At 47.3% G+C, this 20,381-nt stretch overlaps 1 protein-coding gene and 2 long non-coding RNA genes across 4 annotated transcripts in view; 2 read left to right on the top strand and 1 right to left on the bottom strand.

Annotated features, from left to right (window-relative positions):
* Positions 1-218: 218 nt before the first annotated feature.
* Positions 219-20,381, bottom strand: part of LOC102561834 (probable DNA double-strand break repair Rad50 ATPase) — a 72,105-nt gene continuing 51,942 nt past the window's right edge. Inside the window, exons 10-11 of one of the 2 annotated variants that reach the window (XR_009463908.1) lie at positions 6,529-13,257; positions 219-2,508 (exon numbers count right to left, since the gene is read on the bottom strand). Coding sequence is in view for 1 of the 2 variants with exons in the window: in XM_059732546.1 (XP_059588529.1) it covers positions 2,477-2,508 (32 nt within the window). In the remaining variant the exon portion in view is untranslated. The remainder of the gene's footprint in view (positions 2,509-6,528; positions 13,258-20,381) is intronic. The other variant, XM_059732546.1, reaches the window with a different exon arrangement.
* LOC109285173 (uncharacterized) lies at positions 7,432-14,265 on the top strand. Its single transcript, XR_002092823.2, has 3 exons — positions 7,432-7,516; positions 9,594-9,774; positions 13,651-14,265. It is a non-coding gene; the product is annotated as an uncharacterized LOC109285173 (long non-coding RNA).
* LOC109285172 (uncharacterized) lies at positions 14,298-15,968 on the top strand. Its single transcript, XR_002092822.2, has 2 exons — positions 14,298-14,906; positions 15,707-15,968. It is a non-coding gene; the product is annotated as an uncharacterized LOC109285172 (long non-coding RNA).

Raw genomic sequence — 20,381 nt, forward strand, 5'->3', positions numbered from 1 at the left:
CAGTGTTCTGCTCAGTGTGTCCTTTTTTCCACTGATTGCATCTCATGTAAAAAGGGGATGCTTGGAGACTTTGGACACTTGGGACTGAGATTTTACTGGTTGCTACTGTGCTCCTGGATACCTCCCATAGCTCACCCAGCCTGATCCTCAACCCCCAACACATCCTAGGACACCCATCTGTTAGTACAGTGAAATAGGAGATGACAAACACAAAACAATTTCTTCCAACCCTTTATTTAATTAAATAAGAAAAGGAGGTCAGCAGAAGATTGATTCATGTCTGGCTCTGCAGCTACACCTGGTGTGCTAAAACATTCATTACACACAAATACCTGCAAATTACACTGCAAATTACGTGCAAATACCTGCAAATTGTAATGACACCTGGTGGACAAGGGGACTCACTACACAAAAATTTTAGCAACACCTGGTGGACGAAGGGGCTTGTTGCCCCCAAAGGACAGTGAATTCGTGCCCGGTGCGCTTGTGCCAATAAACACACAGGGGTGAAGGCTCCAACTTAATCTTTATTTCTGCGCAGAAAGTGGTGCTTGGCAATCATTCGCAAAGCAAGCACACCCACCCCAGTGGGCATCAGCCTTATATAGCTACGTAACAGGTTAAACTTGCTGATGTGATGAAATGTGTAGCAAGCCCAGCAAACCCCGCTTTTCCAACTCCACCCCCAAGTAACCCCCCTTCCAACCTTCCCCGGGACCTTGTTGATACAGCTTTTCCTTCTAGTGAGGCCAGCAGTTAAGCAACTAAGCAACAAGTGATCTCCCCCAGCCTAAACAACCTACTCTATGCCCTTGGTTAGATAAAATACTTTTTCAAAACATACAAAGCTGTTCCTAGGAAAAAACTAGTGAAAAGTTCAGAGGTACTCATCAAATCCCCCCTTCGAGGCTATGACCCTAGGAAATAGGATCATAGTCCTCGACCATCTTTCTCATCTCCAGAAATCTCTTCACTCCCTCCCGATTGTTTTGGATCGGGTTTGTAACTGATGATTTTACAAACATCACGCGGTGAGCGGGGGAAGAAATTGATTTCTTGAGTACCTCACAACACATTGGCACACACTGTACCCCACAGCAAATCATCAAGAAAATACACATACTTGCCACAACAATAGGAAAAATTTGCTTAAGCCATGAAAAATTAGGAAGCCAAGGAGTAAGCCATGAGAAGTCGAACCCTTCCCCTTGCTTAATGTGAGACAGAACTTCTTTTAACTTCTGCACCTTTGACTCTATCAACTCGGAATTATCTGTCAAATTAAAACAACACATTCCCTCAAACTCTTCACATCCGTGGTTATGCCTCAGCAATAAATAATCTATGGCGGCTCTATTTTGCAGAGTAGCTCCTCTTAGTTCTTTCATTTTAATATTGAGGGCCTGTGAAGTTGTATTTAGACCCTTTGCCAGGGCACAGGCCACCTTACTAAGCTGTCTCTCAGCGTCCACCACTAGGCCTGGCACCCCTACTGTGGAAACTGCTAAGGACACTACCTCGGCCTTACTTAGGAGGTTTACGTCACTATCACAGGATTCTTAGTTCTTTCAAACCTCTCCGGTGACGCTTACTAGAGGTCATAGGCATACCCGGTAGCCAGACAGTCAACTGGCCCAGAGCACAAGGGCCTCTTGTGGCATTGGCTGGGATATATGAATAGGCAGTCTTCCCACAAAGGAGGAACCATCCCCAGGGTAGTACAACATGACCGTAGTTGCAAGATACATTAGTCACGTCTGAGCAATTGAAAATTTTCGTTTCTTTGGTTAGGCTTTTGCAAGCTTGGGTACAGTTCACAAAATTGGCACAGCTGGTGTTATCAGGGGAGGTGACTGTCAACAAATCTATTTCAAAGGTACTAGCGTTTTTTTCTGTGGTAATCGTTCCCCAAATGGAGTTGTTAGTGTAATTGATTGGACCTCCTATTCCCCCAGATGTGAACCAAGTCTGATTCCAGAGTGCTTCCAATGGAGTGGGCACCCCTATAAGGCATGACATGAAAATATCATCAACCGATATTCCACTTGTCAAACAAAAATGAGTGACATTTAATATGTCCTTTGCCAAATGAACCCATACATTTTGACTCTTATTGAACCTTTGATGCACCAACCCCTTAGACCCTAGAAACATTACGCCTATGCAAAGAGCTACTGTCCACATGGTTGACGTTTAAACAGAAATTTAAGTCCTTTTACTGGCTCTGCTGTCCAACAGTGTCCGTTTGTGTGGGCTTCCGGTGCGACACTCTCAGCAACTTCTCCTGCAGGTGGTACTTCTGGTGCGGCCTTCACCCGGGTGTAGTGTATCCACGGTTTTACCCCCTGAACTTTCACTGCAGCGTGAGTGGTAAGAATCACAGGATATGGTCCCTTCCACCTGGGATGAAGCGGCTCGTCTTTCCACGTCCGGACCAACACCTCGTCTCCGATCTGGAACTTATGGACTGGTGTATCTAAGGGGAGTGGAAGTCGCTCCTGGACATACCTGTGGAGAGAAGACAATACAGCAGACAAAGAATACAAATAATCTTTTATCCAACCTTCCCCTTTAACATGCATTTGACTCCCATGCGTCACCACTGGATTCTTAGGATACGGCTTGCCTTATATTAATTCAAATGGACTAACTCCCAATTTAGCTCTAGGGGCTATGCGCACTCTAAGCAAGGCAAGAGGCAGAGCTTCGGGCCATTTCAACTGAGTCTCTTGGCAAAGTTTAGCCAGCTGTCTTTTTAGAGTCTGATTCATTCGTTCCACCTGTCCACTTGACTGCGGTCTCCATGCTGTGTGAAGGTCCCACTGTATCCCTAGAGCCCGGGAAACTGCCTGGGTCACTTTTGACACAAAGCGTGGCCCTCGGTCCGAGGCTAATCCCTCCGGGATTCCGAATCGTGGAATCATTTCTTTTAGCATCACTTGGACCACTTCTTTTGCTTTGTTGGTTCGGCACGGGAAGGCCTCAGTCCATCCAGTCAGAGTGTCCACGAGCACTAACAGGTATTTGTAGTGTCCCTTCCTGGGAACTTCAGAGAAATCTATCTGCCAACATTCTCCTGCTAATAGTCCTTGCCTTCCTGCTCCTGGCGGAGGTTTGGGGGAAATCTTAGGATTGTTGGCACAACAGACAGGGCATCTACACACTATTTGTTCTGCTGTTTTCCTCATCTTAGGTTCCACTACAATTCTTTGGAGACCTTGGGTCATGGCGTTAGCTCCCATATAGGCGCTCTGGTGGTATTCTTGGAGCACTTTGTTAAGAATCAGTTTTGGCATCAGGACTTGTCCTTCAGGCAAAACCCACCATCCATCTTGTTGTTCTTTGCTTCCCAATTTCTCTGCGAGTTGGTTCTCTTTTTTAGTATATTTGGGAGGTTCCTCAGGTAACACTACCTGAGGCATCAATGCCAACATTTGAGTCTCCTGAACTTGTCCTCTAGCTGCCTTCTTTTCCGCAGCATCTGCTCATTGATTTTTTTTTATAACCTTACCATCTTCCTTTTGATGGGCCTTACAGTGCACCACAGCTACCTCTAGTGGTTCCATCACGGCTTTAAGTAATTTCAGGATTTTTGTTCTGTGTTTTATTGGGCTTTTGCTTGCTGTTAAGAGTCCTCTCTCTTTCCATATAGCTCTGTGGGCGCGTAAGATTCCAAAGGCGTACTTCGAATCCGTGTATATAGTGGCTGTCTTTCCTTTTGCCAAATGGAGAGCTCGGGTCAGCGCAATAAGCTCAGCTCTCTGTGCAGAGGTATTTGGAGGCAAGGTGTTTGCTTCCATGGTATCCCATGATGTAACCACGGCGTATCCCGCCTTTCGGGTTCCATTGTCCATGAAGCTGCTTCCATCTGTGTAGAATTCAAGGTCTGCATTAGGTAGTGGGGCATCTTTAAGATCCGGCCGGCTAGCATACACACTCTTAATAGTTTTCATGCAATCATGCTGTAATTCTTCGTCGGTCAGCAGGTGGCACTCTTCTCTCGTTTTTGCTGCAATTAACAAATCATTTATACACTATAACAGGGTACCTGATGTCCCATTGTCCCACTTCTGAAGGTTGGTACTTAAGGCAGTGATGAAAATAGTGGGACTGTTCTTAAAACCCTGAGGCAAAACTGTCCAGCACAATTGGGTTTTTCTCCTAGTATTTGGGTCTTCCCACTCAAATGCAAAAATCTCTTGGCTGTTTCTTTCAAATGGGATGCAAAAGAAGGCATCTTTCAGGTCCAGGACTGTAAACCACTGTTTCTCTGCAGACAAAGTAGCCAGCGAAGTATAAGGGTCCTGCACCACCGGATGGAGGGTCACAGTGACCTTGTTCATGGCTCTGAGGTCCTGTACAAAACGATACTCATTACTGTGGGGTTTTTTTTACAGGCAAAATGGGGGAATTGAAAGATGATTGGCACTCCCGAAGCAAACCATGTTTAAGGAATCTCTTTATCAATGGTTCCAGGCCTTTCCAAGCTTCTATTTTCAATTGATACTGTGGCACCCTGGGCAGAGTAATTCCTGGCTTTAAATCAATGCTTATAGGGGTGGCCAGTTTGGCTCTTCCTGGCTTCTCTCCCGCCCATACCCATGGTACTACAGCGTCTTCTTCTTCGGGGGGAATTCTCCCTTCCTCCCCCTCCTGCAATAGGAGACACACCTGAGCTTTCCAGGCTTCCTCAGTTGGTATCTTCATAGTCCTGCAATTTGCACAGCAAATCCCTCCCAAACAAAGGTATGGGGCACTCAGGCATATACAGGAACTGATGAGACACTTTCTTTCCTCCCAATTTCTCTCCCCTCTTGGGGCACTCATTTTTCCAATGCCCTTCCTGCTTGCAAATAGCACACTGATTAGGTCCCAGCCTGGGACCCTGGCCGTAGCCTCCCAGAGCATAGCTCACGCCTCCTCTATGCCCTCTACTTCTCCTGCCCCGTCCTCTACTCCTCTGATCTACAATTGCCGCTGCCAACAACGATGCTTGTAACAACACCTGTGCCTTCATTCTCTTATCTTCTTTTTTTCCTCCTTAACCTGATCTCGGTTGGCATATACTTTATAAGCAATCTCAATCATTTGGCTGATGCTCATTCCAGCTGCTCCTTCAGTCTTCTGTAGTTTTTTTCCTAATATCTGGGGCTGACTGTCCTATAAACAATGTGTTAAACATCTTGGCATTCTCTGGCAGCTCCGGATCTAAATCCGTCCACTGTCTGGCTGCCTCGCACAACCTCCCATAAAAACTGGATGGATCCTCCTCCGGACCCTGCTGCATTTCGTATAATTTAGACAAATTTTTTCTGCTTGGGGATAGCCTCCCGGAGAGCAGCCAGCACAAATTCCTGATACAGCTCTAACTCCCTCCGGCCCCCTCGGGTGTTGGGATCCCAGTCTTGATTTTCCTTAGGGCAAAGTTCATCTACATCACCGGCTGGGTGACGCTGCTGTGCTATCGTGTGTGCTTTCTCTAAGACCAACCTTTTTTCTTCTGGAGTCAGAAGAGCGGCCAGTAAGGCCTGAATATCTATCCAGTTTGGTTGGTGGGTGAGGAAAATAGTAGAGAACAACTGGGCCATTGCCTCTGGATTCTGGCAATATTGGCCCACGGACTGTTTCCAATTTATCGAGTCTGCCGTGATGAATGGCACATGGACAAAAACTGGTTCTCCCTCAGGACCCACTGCTTGTCGTAAAGGGGCCTGAACTACTGGTTGGGCCCCTGATCGTAAGCGACTCGCCACAGGGCTAAGCACCCCATCTCCTACAGTCCCTTTTACCGCCAGATTGCTATCACCCACATCCGCCAGACCCAGGGACAGCACCCCAAGGCTGTCAGGGGAGGTGGGGGACAACGGACTGGACGAGCCAGCTGGGAATCCCTGACGAGCCGTTACAGGTGCAGTGAAAAGTCCCCTGTGGTGACGCAGGGTTCACAGGATGAGACGGGGGAGCCGTGGGAGCAATTAGCAACTGCACGTCTCTCTCCTCCGGCTCCTCCGGACATACTGTGGTGACCCCCTGTAAAGCCATTACCCTGCTTTCCCTAAATATCCCACATGACTTCTGCGTGGTCCCATCCCCATACAAAGTCATATACGCCTCTACATAAAGCATCTCATCCCACTTCCCTTGGCGCCTACAAAACAATTGTAACTGCAAGATTGTGTTATAATCCAAAGACCCATTCTCCGGCCAGGCTGCACCATCCACGAGTTGGTACTGTGGCCAACATGTATTGCAATACCGAATCATCTGTTGTTTTGTCATAGGGTCACTTCCAAACTTTGGCCAATTTTTCAAAATGCATCCTAGGGGACTGCAGGGTGGAATCTTAGACTGGTTACTTCCCATTATCCAACTACCGGATGGCGACCGCCACTCAGCCTCAGAACCAAACTGATTAAAGGGAGTTCACGGGGCTGCCACCCGATCTCACTCGCCTAGGGCGTCTACATGGTCGGAACTTTTAAAGCTGTCTCTTCCCAACCTGTTCAAAATATTAAAAGAAGTACTCACCAGTCTGTTGAAACCTCCCTTGCCCCACCTGATTAAGTTGGTCCTTCGAGCGTTGCGCCGTTGTGCCCCTCCACGACTCTGTCAGGCAACCAGGAGACGGTCAGACCTCCGACGAATAAGGTCGGTGGCGCCTGGCCCTTGTGCCGTCCACAGTTGTTGCCAGAGCCGAAGAGGTGGACCGGGCAAGGCAGTCAGCTAAGGTCCCATCTGGGTCGCCAGAAACTGTTGTCCCCAAAGGACAGTGAATTCGTGCCCGGTGCGCTTGTGCCAATAAACACACAGGGGTGAAGGATCCAACTTAATCTTTATTTCTGCGCAGAAAGTGGTGCTTGGCAATCATTCGCAAAGCAAGCACACCCACCCCAGTGGGCATCAGCCTTATATAGCTACGTAACAGGTTAAACTTGCTGATGTGATGAAATGTGTAGCAAGCCCAGCAAACCCCGCTTTTCCAACTCCACCCCCAAGTAACCCCCCTTCCAACCTTCCCCGGGACCTTGTTGATACAGCTTTTCCTTCTAGTGAGGCCAGCAGTTAAGCAACTAAGCAACAAGTGATCTCCCCCAGCCTAAACAACCTACTCTATGCCCTTGGTTAGATAAAATACTTTTTCAAAACATACAAAGCTGTTCCTAGGAAAAAACTAGTGAAAAGTTCAGAGGTACTCATCAGGCTCAGTACATGGAATTCAGTAAATTACCATGTACACCTGACAGATTTATGGCCACATTGCTGCAATTTGTAAGGTAACTGTGAAGAGGGACTGGATAAAAACGAGCTGCAAAAAACCAGGATGGAGAGCCAGCAGGGGGAACACCGCTTTCAGAGCAGCTGTTTCTTGCAGATTGGAAAGCATGGGGCAGAAGGGTACAGCGTGTGGGAAGGGAGAGTGGAGGAGAGGCTTCGCGGAGGAGAGCTTGGAGAGGAGTGCTTGGCTGTGGAATCGGAGGAGTTGACTCGGTACGCTAGAGAGGGCATGTATGGGAAGGTAAGCAGGGAGCCTCCGGAGAAGTAACTGGAGTCGCGGAACGCCAAGAGAAAAACAAAAAGGGCGTGTACGGCGAAACAGCGAGAAGGGAAGAGCCTTGATGCTCTTCAGGTTTCTCGCAAGTGGAGTTTGGGTTTTTTTTGCGGGGGGGGGGGGGGGTGTTGAGTAGCCTATTAGACATTAACGTGGACTAACGATGTCCTAGGGGTGTGGGAGAAGAGAGAGAGCCGGAGCTAGGGTTATTCCCATACACCCAGAACAAAATAAAAAAAAGAGGAGAGAGTATCCTGAAGAGTTTAGGGAAAGAAGACCTCAACAAAGAAATAGTAAAGAACCTGAACGTAAAATTTCCTGTCAGTTTAAAAAAATGACATATATATAAATAACTAAGAAATAGATCAGTATTTATACGTACATGGTTGTATATTACTTAAGACAAGGTTCTGTGGGAAATGTTTAAAGAGGGATGATAAAAAAACAGTCTGAAATAGCCACAATCTATCTACCCATGAAACAGTTGTGGATATAAAAATAATAAAGAGATTTGTTCAACCCATATGTGACTTGGACTCAATTGATAACATAAGATCTTGGGTGTCAGTCGAGAGAGACACCAGAGAGATCGTGATGTAGTATAAATGAAAGCCTAGATATATTGCCAGTGTCTTACTACGGCAGTAACACCTCCCAACTAATAACATCAGAATTAAACAAGACATGGCAGATGAGAGTCAAGATAGACTGTGGAAGTCACTAGATGGAGCAATCTATAGGGACTTCCACAGTAACAAACTAAATTACATTAGGATATGGTTTAGTTTGTAACTATGATAACTAATTTAAAACCCCCAAAACTCGACTACATGAAAATGTGATGCTGTTAAGCCACACAAAGAGGAATTTTTGTCATGTGTACATGGCAACATCATCATGTGTACAAGCACCCAAAGCTTCTAGTTTCTGTTTCTCTGAAGAAAAACAGTGTAGTGTGAGACAGGATGTCAATCTGCCTCTTTTCCCCCCCCCACACACACACTTTGCGACATCCTGCGTCTGGCCATGCCACCGTCCTCTTCCCCCTCTGCCCTTCCACATATCCCCTTCCCCCAGCTTTTTGTTTTCAGGGCTGTCTATCAATCACTGTTAACATGCATGATTAATGAATTAATTGGTTCTTGTTTTTTTTTTAACATGTTAATCACACACATGGAGACACCCATGGAAGTGGCATATCAGTGCTGAAGGAAGCTGACCTTGAGACTTGCCTACATCATCTATTGTTTCATTCCAGTCAGGGGTGGATCTGGGAAGCATGGGGGGGAGGGGGGAGGTGCAGTGATGCCATGGCCCCCTCTTCCCAAACATTAAAACTAGAGATGTAAAATTTCCAGAAATGTTGAGGCCATGGGGAAAAATTTTTTTTTTTCCCATGGGGGGGGCAGGAAATGGTAATTTTGGGGAAAATTTAAATACAGGCAATATTTATTTTCTTATCTACTTACATTAGGCCTGTGCAAAGTGTGCATGTGCAATTCACTTTGGAGATCAGTGATTCGATTTGGTGATACAGTTCACTGTCCCGAATTGATTCAGCCGAATCTGATTCGGAAATTCAGTCACAGCCAAATCAGCTGAATCAGATCACTTCTACCTTATCTGCCACCACTCGTATCTTGCCCTGACTGACTATAAACCCCAGATACTGGGTTTCCCTTTTCTCTAGGGAACACTTCTTCGGGTTAGCTGTTAGCCTGTTTCTATGTAGCTCAGCAAAGACTGCCCACAGGTGTTGGCAGTATTGCTCCCATTCTTCTGAGAAGACTATAATATCATCTATATACCGAGGCATATTTTTGATGGGGTGCAAGAATTTTGTCCATTAGCTGTTGGAACAAGGCTGTGGCTTCGTGGAGTCTGAAAGGCACTCTTTTGAAGTGAAATAGCCCACGTGGGGTGCCAAACGCTGTTTTCTCCTGATCACTGGCTGCTATGGGTATCGCCAGTACCCCTTGGTGAGATCTCTGGTCGATATATATTTAGTTGTGCCAATCTGTTCCAGCATGTCCTCTATCCACAGCATGGGGAAGGCATAAAAGACTGCCACTTCATTTACCTTGCGAGAATCTACAGTCTTAGCTCACAGTCGGGTTTTGTCACTATCACCAGTGGGCTTCTCCAAGGACTCCAGGACTCTTCGATCATCCCCAGTTGTTACATTTCTTCTATCTCTTTCTTGACAGCATCCCACTGAAGTCGGGGTAAGTGCCTCCATTGTTTGCGGACCTCACAGCCTTCTGGGGTCTTTATCTTATGTTCTGTACCTCATGCTTCTCTGGGTATTTTGTTAACTACATCTTGCAACTCTTTTATGATCTCTTTTAACCTCTCTTGTTCCCTTTTTAGTGTTCCTTCTACCTTTGGCTGTTCCCCCACTCCCTGGGATATCTCCGGTCCCCCTAGGTCATCTAGGTCCCCATTCCTCTGCATCGGCCACCCTTCTTGTGGGTGCCACTTCTTTAATAGGTTAATGTGATAAATCTGTTTCCTGCAGACCAGTCTGGTCCTGAGTACTTCATAATTAACTGGACCCACCTTCCTTGTTACCTGAAAGGGACCTTGCCATTGTGCCAGTAATTTATGTATGTTATCTGGTAACATTGGCTGTCTGTACATGACACAGAATTTAATATGGACTGCCACAGAATTTAAATGTAGCTTTTTTTTGGTGTAGTGCAGTTCTGTTTGCACAACACAGCATTCATTTTGCACGCATGGCACTTTCGAGCAAGTTAAGCTCCTGTGTGTCATTCCCTGTAGATATCAGTAGAGGGAGTCAAATACCAATTTACCCCCTAGAATGTCTTTCCTAATGCATTCAAAAAACTAGAACTCTTGGTTCCAAAATGATACCTTTTATTAGACCAACTGGAAAATGGCAAGAAAATTGTCCTTTTCTGCAAGCTTTCGGGATCAAAGTCCCTTTGTCAGGCTCTGGGAAAAATGTAGATGGTACAAGATGGTAAAAAGTCCCCATAGGTAGGAAATAAACTTCATTTTTGTACGGAGGGAGCTGAAAATGGAAGTCTGTCCCTCTGGGTCCATGAGAGTGTCTTTGTGAGCTGTGTTGAGTAGATCTTTGATGTGTTGATCAGGTAAAATTCCTTCCCTGGAGGTGTCAGATGGCTGGCTGGCAGGGAGGTAAAAAAACTTCCTTGTAGTTCTGCAATGAAGTTTAAAATCCTAATGCATTACACCAGGAGGCACACCCTGGGTCTGGACTGTCATTGGGCAGTCCTGACTCTCTGACAGTCTCCCCTGGTCACAGTCATGGTCACCCCAAAATCCTTGTCACTTGCACCCACCTATACTCATTCAGTCTGGTATCTCTCTCCATCAGTAAACAATCAGAAGGAGCCCGTCCCAGTCCCAAAAGACAAGCTGCACGAGTGAATCCTTCCCTCCCTTTGGTTCCTTTCCTTTTCCCTTTCCATTCCACCATGGAATTTTTCATTAATATAGCAGCTTAATAACTGCCTATCATAAGAGTAGTGGGTGGGTGGGTGGGTGTCTGTTGCTGCCCAGTTGATAGGCAGTTGCTGCCTATATATATGTTGGTGGTCTTCTGTCTTTTTTCCCCCGGTTCTTTTTGGCATACATTTCCCAGCATTCCTGACCTCATTGATCTTCTTTACAGTTTCCAATGGAAAAGCTTCCAGTTCCTGGGCCAGGTGCACCATCTGTTTCTGTAGTGCACATACAGCTGTTTGTAGCTGTGTTGTGAATATTTTTTATAAATGTTTTTGGAATGTTTTTCTCAAACAGCAGTTTGCTGTTCATCTTTCTCCCCCCCACTCCGCCCTGCCTAGCCCGTCAAGAGGAATGGGGTGGGTGCTCATTCAGATGTGAGTGACGGTGCGTAATGTCCCCCTCCCCAAAACCAGTTTCCCATTGGAACCCTCCCATTGCCTGCCCAAGTACTGTGGCTTTTGGTGGTGTAGTGTGAATTGTTTTATGAATGTTTTTGGAATGTTTTTTCAAACAGTGGCTTGCTGTTTGGCGTGCCCCCCCTCCCCCTGCCACCTAGCCCGCCAAGAGGAATAGGCTCATTCAGATGTGGATGACGGTGCATAATTCCCTCCTCCCACAAACCACTGTAGACAAACACCGATTTTTAAAGTGTAAAAGAAAAAATAATTTAATTTGAAACAAAGCACTCCCTAGCGGTTGTTCTCAGCAATGTGTCATACAAGAAAATCTCACACAAGGGCCACCCAACCAGCCTCTCCTTGAGGATATCTCCTCAGTCCCTGTGCTGCTACTCCATGTCTCTTGTCTTTCCACCGCCTGGCATGCTTCTTGTTCCCACGAGTCCTTGAAAACCCCTCCTTGGCTCTCTCAGATATCGTGCAGCACACAGGCTGCCACAATAAAGGGTATTAGATTTTCTTCCTCCATTTTGAGCCGGCACGTAAGCGCCCTCCATCGTCCTTTCAGTCAGCCAAATGCACATTCCACGGCCATCCTGCAACTGCTGAGGTGGTAGTTAAAAAACAGCTTCCGCATTTTCGTGACATTCCCTCTATAAGGCGTCATAAGCCAGGGCTTTAGGGGGTAGGCAGTGTCTGCTAATATGATGAGGGGAACAGTGACACCTCAGATCACTCTCTCCTCCACACTGGGTGCGTAGCCTCGTTTCTCCACGATGTCAGCCAGAGGGGAGTTTCGGAACACCCGTGCATCATGAGTGCTGCCAGCCCCCTCCTGTAAAAATGTTCATGAACCAGCCCCAGTGGTCCACCAAGGCTAGCAGGATCATGGATGCATATCTTTTCCTGTTAATGTAAAGCCTCCCACTCACCGCAGGGCACAGCACTGCGATGTGAATGCTGTGTAAATCCCCCATGCAGTTTGGGAACGCCTTCTCAATAAAGCCATCCATCACTTGCTGTGGATTTGCCATGAGGATAACTTTGTTAGAAACTATGTCCATAAGCAGCTGGCATACCTCATGAGTCACCTGTCCCACCATGCAGGCAGCCACGCCAAACTGGTTGGCAATGTAGTGGAGGCTGGATGGGCTGGCTCGCTTCACGATGGCCATTGCAACCCTGGATGGCCCGACACATGTTTGTGTCCTGCCTCATGATGTGTGGGCCCAGCATCGAGACGATATGGTAGAAAGTCTCCCTTTTAATTCAGAACAGCTCCAACCACTGCTGGTCGTTTCAAGTGTTCAGGACAATTTGCTCCCACCAGTCAGAGCTGCTCTCACGAGCCCACACCGTGTGGATTCTGCTGGTCCTCCTGAGGTTTATCAACAGAGCCCAGTCAGATTCCACTTGTTCACTTTGCTCCCCTGTGTATACTGTGTATCTTCTAGTTTGTGCTTTTAAAGCCGGAATCACACAACTTGCTACTGAAAAGTGTAGTGTAGTATTCCTGGTGAAGACTTCCTGCAGCATTCTACCCTAAAACAGCATTTCCAGCAATGCGTCCTCTTCTTCCTCCTCCTCTTCCTGCTCCTCATACTCCGTGTCCTCCATCATGTTGCATACTTCATCCTTGTTCTCCATTTGGCCCGTCTCCCAGCAGCAGCCTCTCACCTGTTTGCACCAAGCAGGGTGGCAGGGACTGCGTGTGTGGTTGGTGTTGCTGCTTTTTTAACACTTCACCCCGGCACCCCGGGGGATTGTGCCTTTTGCAGGAGCTCTGCAGCCACTGGTGTTATGATGTAATCAAGCCTGCAAGCAAAAAAAAAAGTTTTGCCTACTCCTCTCCTGCCTATTCAAAGCTTATGCCAGTTTCTGGGAAAACATAAGGCTTCTGTAATAAAATTATTTTGCACAAGCAAAAATCGATGATTTTTGCAACATTCCCGGCCATTGAGCAGCCATCCCAAAGTACAATGGCCTTACCTTATTTACCCCATCACCAGGTCTTTGTTAACTGCTTCATCACCTTTGGGTGTTTTGATACTCACAGGCAGTGACTTGAAAATCCTTGGAATTTTCCCAGACTCTCCTGCAAGCGTAGCCTGAGTATAAAGGTGCCCCCCCCCCAATTTGCCAGCCCCTTTCACAAATCACTTGTGCTTGTGCTGTTGAACACTAACTGCTTCATCCACCATGTTTCAGAAAGCCAAGCCCAGCAGTAGGATGGGGCCCATGGCCCAGGAGGCTGATACCTCCAATGCCCGCGAACCCAACTGGAGCTGGGAAGAACTGGAGGAATTAATCAACATTTGGTCAGAGCAAAGGATCATAAACAGGCTGGACAATAGGATGAATAAGTCTGTTTATCTTGAGATCACAAAGGGCATGCAGACACGAGGGCACAATTGTGACTGGAGCCAGGTCTGGTGCAAGATCAAGTCCCTGAGATCAGCATTTTGCAGAGCCAAAGATGCAAACTCTCATTCTGGGGCAGGTTGCACACTTGTCCCCTTCTGTGATATGCTGTTCATCGTTCTCTGCAGGGATGCGAGTGACATCCCAGCTTTGCAGATTTTTAGCACCAGGATTGAGCGGGGAGGTGGAGACAGAGGAGGACGAGGCAGCAGTGGCAGCAGCGGCAGCAGCCCTTCTAAGGTTGAAACCATGTCTCAGCTGTTCAAAGACTGCTCTGTGTTCCCTCCTGATGACCAGTTGCAGAAAGAACTGTCAGTCACCTAGCGTTATTGCCACTTAGCCACCCCGTTCCACGGAGTAACATGAATGATGAATCAGAAGGGGGGGGGGGGGGGTCAGGAAGAAACATCATCTGCTGGACCTGGTAAGTCTCTTTTAATGTGCCTCTTGCCAGTGCCGGGCAACTCCCAGCTTTGTACTGGTTGGGTTTGGGTGGCTGGGTGGGGAGGGGCAGGAATTCATGTGTTGCTGTAGGTGGGTTGCCATGTTCTTTCAGTGGTGGTATAGGCCGGCTGGGTTCCATAGGTAATGAGGGTTTTGATAGCTAATTATTTGCTTTAATTCATTTGTTGCAGCTAGCATGGGCAGTGGCAGCCATGGATGTGTTCCTCTTGGAGCGGAGAGTACTCGTAAGTTTTGGGCAGTACAAGCGGTGCCTTAGTTTTGCCGGGTCTGTTTCCATGCCTGCTGGTATTCAGTGCACTGCATCGTGGGGGTGGGAATGTGTACTGTCCTCCTCTTGGGAGGAAGCCACCCACTGCTTTTTACTTTGTTTGTCAGCCGCCACAACCTGCCAGGAACGGCACCCCGCTCGCACTTCAGCAAAGCGCTGGAGAGATTTTTTGCAGCAAGCAATGACAGACCTGCAAAACCTCACTTGAGGTTTTGGCGGAGTCCTCAGTAGCCAGAGCAGAAAGCAAAGCTGCCTGACGGAACAAACTTCATGACTCCCTGCATAAGGACCGTGCCATCCTTGAGGAAGTGTAAGACACAATGAGGAATTTGAGAGATGCAGTCGACAAGTCCAGGGCTGAGTTTCATAGTTCAAATTACATTTTCAAGGAAGCCTTAGAGAAATACCTATGATGCCCAGAAGGGAAAAGTCAGTCTGCTTGTCTTGCCTCTGTGCAATATGAGCCTGTTCCCCCTAACTCTGTGGGGTCACACCAGGGCCGTATGACTGCCAGCAGGGCCAGGGGGTGCCACTGCATTTTGGGGAGACAGGGACAGTTCAGTGTCATGGTGGGGTGAAGGCAAAGAAGCCCAAGTAAAGGTTTTAATACTCTTTTGCAAACAATAAAAGCTCATAATAGTTTTCTGGCTTCCTGTGTCTGCCTCCATAACCTTCATATCTTTCTTGGCTCACCCTACACAAAGCTTCCTGGGTTTGTGTGTGTAACACCTGAGCGAGGCCTTTTGTGAGAGGGGGTGCAGCCTGGGGTTTGCAGCTTTGCTTGCACACAACACAATCTCTGCCTCCTCTGTCACCCCCCACCAGCCTGGCTTGCTTTTTTTGCGAGCCACCACCAACCAGCCACTTACTTGCACAGGTACATTGTGGGGCAGGGGCTGCAGAGGTAAACAGGGGGGGCCTACACAGACAGAGGCTGCTTCCTCTGTCACCCCCTACCAGCCTGGCTTGTGTGGAACCTTAGAGTGAGGCCTTGTGTGGGGGCGGGGAGGCCCTTGGGTTTGCAGCTTTGCCTGTACACAGCTTTGCGTGGGTGGAGGGGAGCATTAGTTAATTTGCCCAAGGTAAATCCTCCCTCCCTCCAATTTATAGGTCACCTTCCACTGCTGGATGCACTTCCTTTGGGTGTGACAAGAGGCAGAAAGAAGAAAGGAAGAGAAAGACAGAAAATGATGAAGAACAGAGAACAGAATACTTCTTTCAGGATTCATTCTGCATTCTAGTCATAGCTGACTTTCATCCTGCCTAATATAGATTTATAATATAACAACAGGTAATACTAATAGTAGGCAACTATTAATTCCAGTTGTCATATGTAAATAAGAGTTTTTAATGATGATTTATTAATGGTCAATGATTGTGACAGTTCAATTCATTTCAAAGCAGGTAGAGCTGCTTTATCACCCTGCACACATAACACGCATTAACACACATGGCTGGCCTGCATCATATGTATGTAGCCAGCTCTGTTACGGTGAAGGGTACATTTTTTAGTTCAAATTTATAAGAAACGGGGCTGTTAGAAATTTTAGGGCCGAGAAGCAAAGTACTGAAGTACTTGAGGTACAAGGGGCACCAATACAAATTCTTTTTGTCCTTGCTGATCAAGCATTCCTGTTGGTGTGACAAGAGGCAGAAAAAGAAAGGAAGAAAGAAAAGAGAAAATGAAGGATTAATTCTCTCAACAACTATTGCATTCTAATCATAGCTGAATTTCATCCAGCCTGATATAGACTTATAATATAACAACAGGTAATGATAACAGTAGGAGGCAGCTAGCTATTAATTCCAATAGTAGAACATCCATAAGAGTTTATTAGTAATATTAATTACAATTTACAAATGGTCAATGATGATTGAAATGGTTCAATTCATTTCAAAGCAGGTAGATCTGCCTTATCATTCAGCAGTCTCACACACATCCTGGGCCTCCACCATATATATGTCACCACTCCCCCTCCCCCTTGGGGACAGCTCCCCCACCCCAGCTTTCCTCCTAGAGAGCCCCTTGATGCAGACAGGTGTTTCTCCAGCACTCCTCCACCTTAGGGATGGACACACCCCATGGAGCCCTCCCCCTCCCCTCAGCCCCTCATCCTGCTTTAAGTGCCTGTAAAGGACCAGAACTGACCCCTTGCCTTGGACAATCTAACAGGAGCTAATCCCTATGGAAGCTCCTGTACAACCACAGTTGGAAGGATATATAGAATTACAGTTCTATTCCTTTCCATGAGAAAGTAGATACTGAGAGCAAGGCAGGAGATTATGCACCCACCCTCCCTGCCTCTTTCCCCTGGGGGGGGGGTGGGGGGGGAGAAAATGGCCACCTCCTGGTTCCTGAACATGGTTCCTGAACTTGTATTGTAACTGGCCACAAAGCAAGCTGTTCTCATGAGCTATGACCACTGCATTGGCAGAGGACTCAGGTCACATCGGGGACCTTCTACTAAGGAAGATGATGAGGCTTGAGTTTCTACTCTGACCCTTCTTCAGTTGTTGGCCAAGACCTCCCTTTCATTGCACCCTTGGCACCTTCCCAGTCATTGGGCAAGAGGGAGCTAGGGGGTCTGACGTGGTGCTAGCATATTTCTTCCCTTTAGCCTCTGGTGTCAGTGCTACCCACAAAGTTGTGTTGTAAGTTTGTACTGCCATTCTCTTTAGGTTGTTGGACATGTCTTGGAAAATGCACTTCTGCACTGCAGGAAATCGCTACATAAAATCCCTATACCTTTTAAAGTCTTCTTGTAATCAAAATATTACTTACATCTTTCTCTTGCAAAATCAGAAAATATCATTTTAATTTTTTATTAATAGTGTCGCAGGGCACTTAGGTGCCTGATCCTAAAAGAGCAGAAACTGCTTGGGAAGAGCCCAAAGAGCCAGACAGGAGCCAGGGTGCAGGTTGCCATGGCAACCAGCTAATGAGAAAATTAACTTGCACCTGCACCTGGTCAGCTAGCTGGACGGAGCAGGGCCCTGGGCCCATGTAAACTCCAGGACGGGGACTAGGAAGCAGTTCTCTGTTGGTGACCAAGGGAGAAGGAGCCCTCCTAGAGCAAGTGAAGGGAAGAGGCCTGACTAAGTTCTGCTCTGGGTAATGTAAAGGGGCCGAGCACACCTTACTTAGTTTGTGTTATGTTACAGCCCAGGGGCTTATGTTTTGTTTCCTGTTTTATAAGACCGGTGGTTTGGGTGAGGCTATCTGGGGAAGGAGGAGGCCTCATTGGGGGTCCACAGCAGCATGGGATGTACAGATCCCAGCACCAGAGAGGGCGCGGCATTTGAGGGGAAACAAACCCCGGCACCATAGAGGGCGCAGCACTTTGTGGGGCACAGAACGCAGCACTGAGGGACGCAAAGACAGGGCTGCAGAGAGCCCAGTGAGGACAAGGGGCCAAATTATAACGAGGCCTAAGCAAGACAACACCAGTACCATCTGCAAGGCTTGGGGCGTGGTAAAGGGGCAGTAACCCAAGGAGCCAGTCAGGGGATATGGAGGGTGAGTCTCTGGGGCCTGATTGGTGAGGAAAGGGAATCCCAAGTCCTCCAATCATCTTTTGCCCTTTCAAAACCCCTGGGCTAAGTCACTGTCAGCTGCCCATCACACAGCTTATTACAAATGAAGCCCAGAAGAGCCAGGAGCGGGAAGAGAAGCTGCAGAGGATGCAGAAGGAGATGGCAGCATGGATATCAATTCTCCTGAAGCTTGCACAACCCAGGCAGGGGAACAGAAGGAGATGCTACAAAAGTTGGAAGTGTCAAGAATCCTTATAGCTGTCCTACAGAAAGAAGTCCACAACTGGGAGGACCAAATAGAGGGGTTGCAGGAGGAGTTGGAGGACTGGCAGCAGAAGTACATATGTGCAGAACACCTGGCACAAGAGCTATGGAACAAACTGCTTGAAAGCCATACCCAAGCAGAAGAAGCAGGAAAGGTGATCTCAAAAGAGATGGAAAAGATGAGAACCTATAAGGCAAATTACAAAGCACTGAAGGATCAAAAGCTGTCCTTTGAGAAGGAGGTAGAGGCCCTGAATAAGGAGAGCAATGGGTTACAGGCCCAGTTGCAAAGAGGGGGAGACAGAAAAGGAACAACTTGGGGAACAGGTACAGCTCCTAAAAGCCCTCATAGAAGACCGCTCAACTAAAGAGGTGGTGATGCGCGCAGAGGGTAAGCAGCTACAGCTTCAAGTGCGAGCTGTAAAACAGCAAGCACAGGCACTGGAAGCAGAGAATAAAAGGCTATGAGAGGCGAGGGATCAGATTGTTACAAAAGCCTGGGGTCCTTGTGTGGTTGAGATGCCAGATGCCACAGGAGTTACAACGCTTACTGAAGCGGAGCAGAAGCCTCAAATGCTAGGGGCTACGGATATAATGGAAAAGAGATTGGTTGCACTGGGAGCACAGCTAGCAAAATACATAGCCGTAGTGAAAGCCGAAAGTCAAGGGCAATCCCTGGAGGTTGAGGCATTGAAAGAGGCCTTGCGGGAGACGGAGACACGCCTTGAGACTACGTGGCTAGAGAGGCAGAGGCCTCTGGAACAGGTGAAGCCACCCAAATACCTAGGCCCGGAGAGTTTGAGAGACAAGGCGGGCCTAGTGCAGATAGAGAAGAACACTATGACTGAGGGATCCTCAGGGGTAGATCCTATGACCATGAGGGAGGAGATCCTATTGTAGTGAGCATGTTTGTTATTACCCTGAAATAGAATAGTTTTCTGATAGCATACTGTTAGGTTAACAATAATTTGGATTATTAAGAAGTATTTGCTTTGCAGCTGAATACAAGGCATGACCTGTGGCCTAGCAATGCCGCTGACCACAAGGCAGAATGATAGCTAAGCCTTTGCTTGTGTCAAGTAATCATTTTAACTGTGTTAACCATTTTCTGAGTAAAATGCAGCAAGTGAATCTGTGTCTATGTGCTGTAAACCAGATACAGCAAGGAACAAGATAACACAAAGAAGCCATTGTTCCAAGTACAGTGATTGTGTCCTTAAGAAGTATCTACCACTGCAAGTTCTTGCTAAGGTATCATAATGTTACTGTTACTTAACTTTTAGCTTTTAAAAAGTGCTAGTTCAGCTTAATAAAAATATGCTGTTATGAAGATTTGTGAAGCGCCGCCCAAGTATTGCTTTTGTTAACCCTGTAGTCTTGCCTTATTGTAGAAAGTATAAAAGATCACCTCACCCTTGAGGGGGGGCCATTTTGCCTCTTTGCTGGCTTAATGGACATTGCTCGAGCAAATATATTGCAGTAAAACTTTACCCGTGGTTGTCTGGTTCCTATGCAGCTAGACAATAAACCCCAGGGAGTTTTCTCCCACCACAATTTGGCACCCCAGATGGGATCTGTCTAGCTTGGAGCCTTTGGAGACCTCCACCCCCTGACACCCCAGCGCGCACCAGGTGAGTTCACCTATTTGGGTCAGTCTCAGGAGGTGGATAGTCCCCTCAGGACCAATAAGGCGGGATCCTCAAATCAGGTAAAGGAACGGTACTGGCGAGTACCTCAGGTCAGGTATATTTTTGGTTTCTATCTGGTTTCTGGTTTTACCTCTAGAGGTCTCTGGAAGCAGTCTTTGAGGGTATCCGTCTGCTACTTTAAACGCTGTTAGAGCCGGCAGCCTAGCCAAAAGGCGAAAGACACGGATATAAAGGTAGAAATGCTGTTATAACGGCCAATGACTAGGGTCTCGGACTCAAGACGCCCCTCCTCACGGAGAAAGCCAGTGGGGTCTGAGAACACCGGTTGTTGTACGTGG

This window comes from Alligator mississippiensis, chromosome 8, assembly GCF_030867095.1.
Source record: "Alligator mississippiensis isolate rAllMis1 chromosome 8, rAllMis1, whole genome shotgun sequence".
Lineage (NCBI taxonomy): Eukaryota > Metazoa > Chordata > Crocodylia > Alligatoridae > Alligator > Alligator mississippiensis.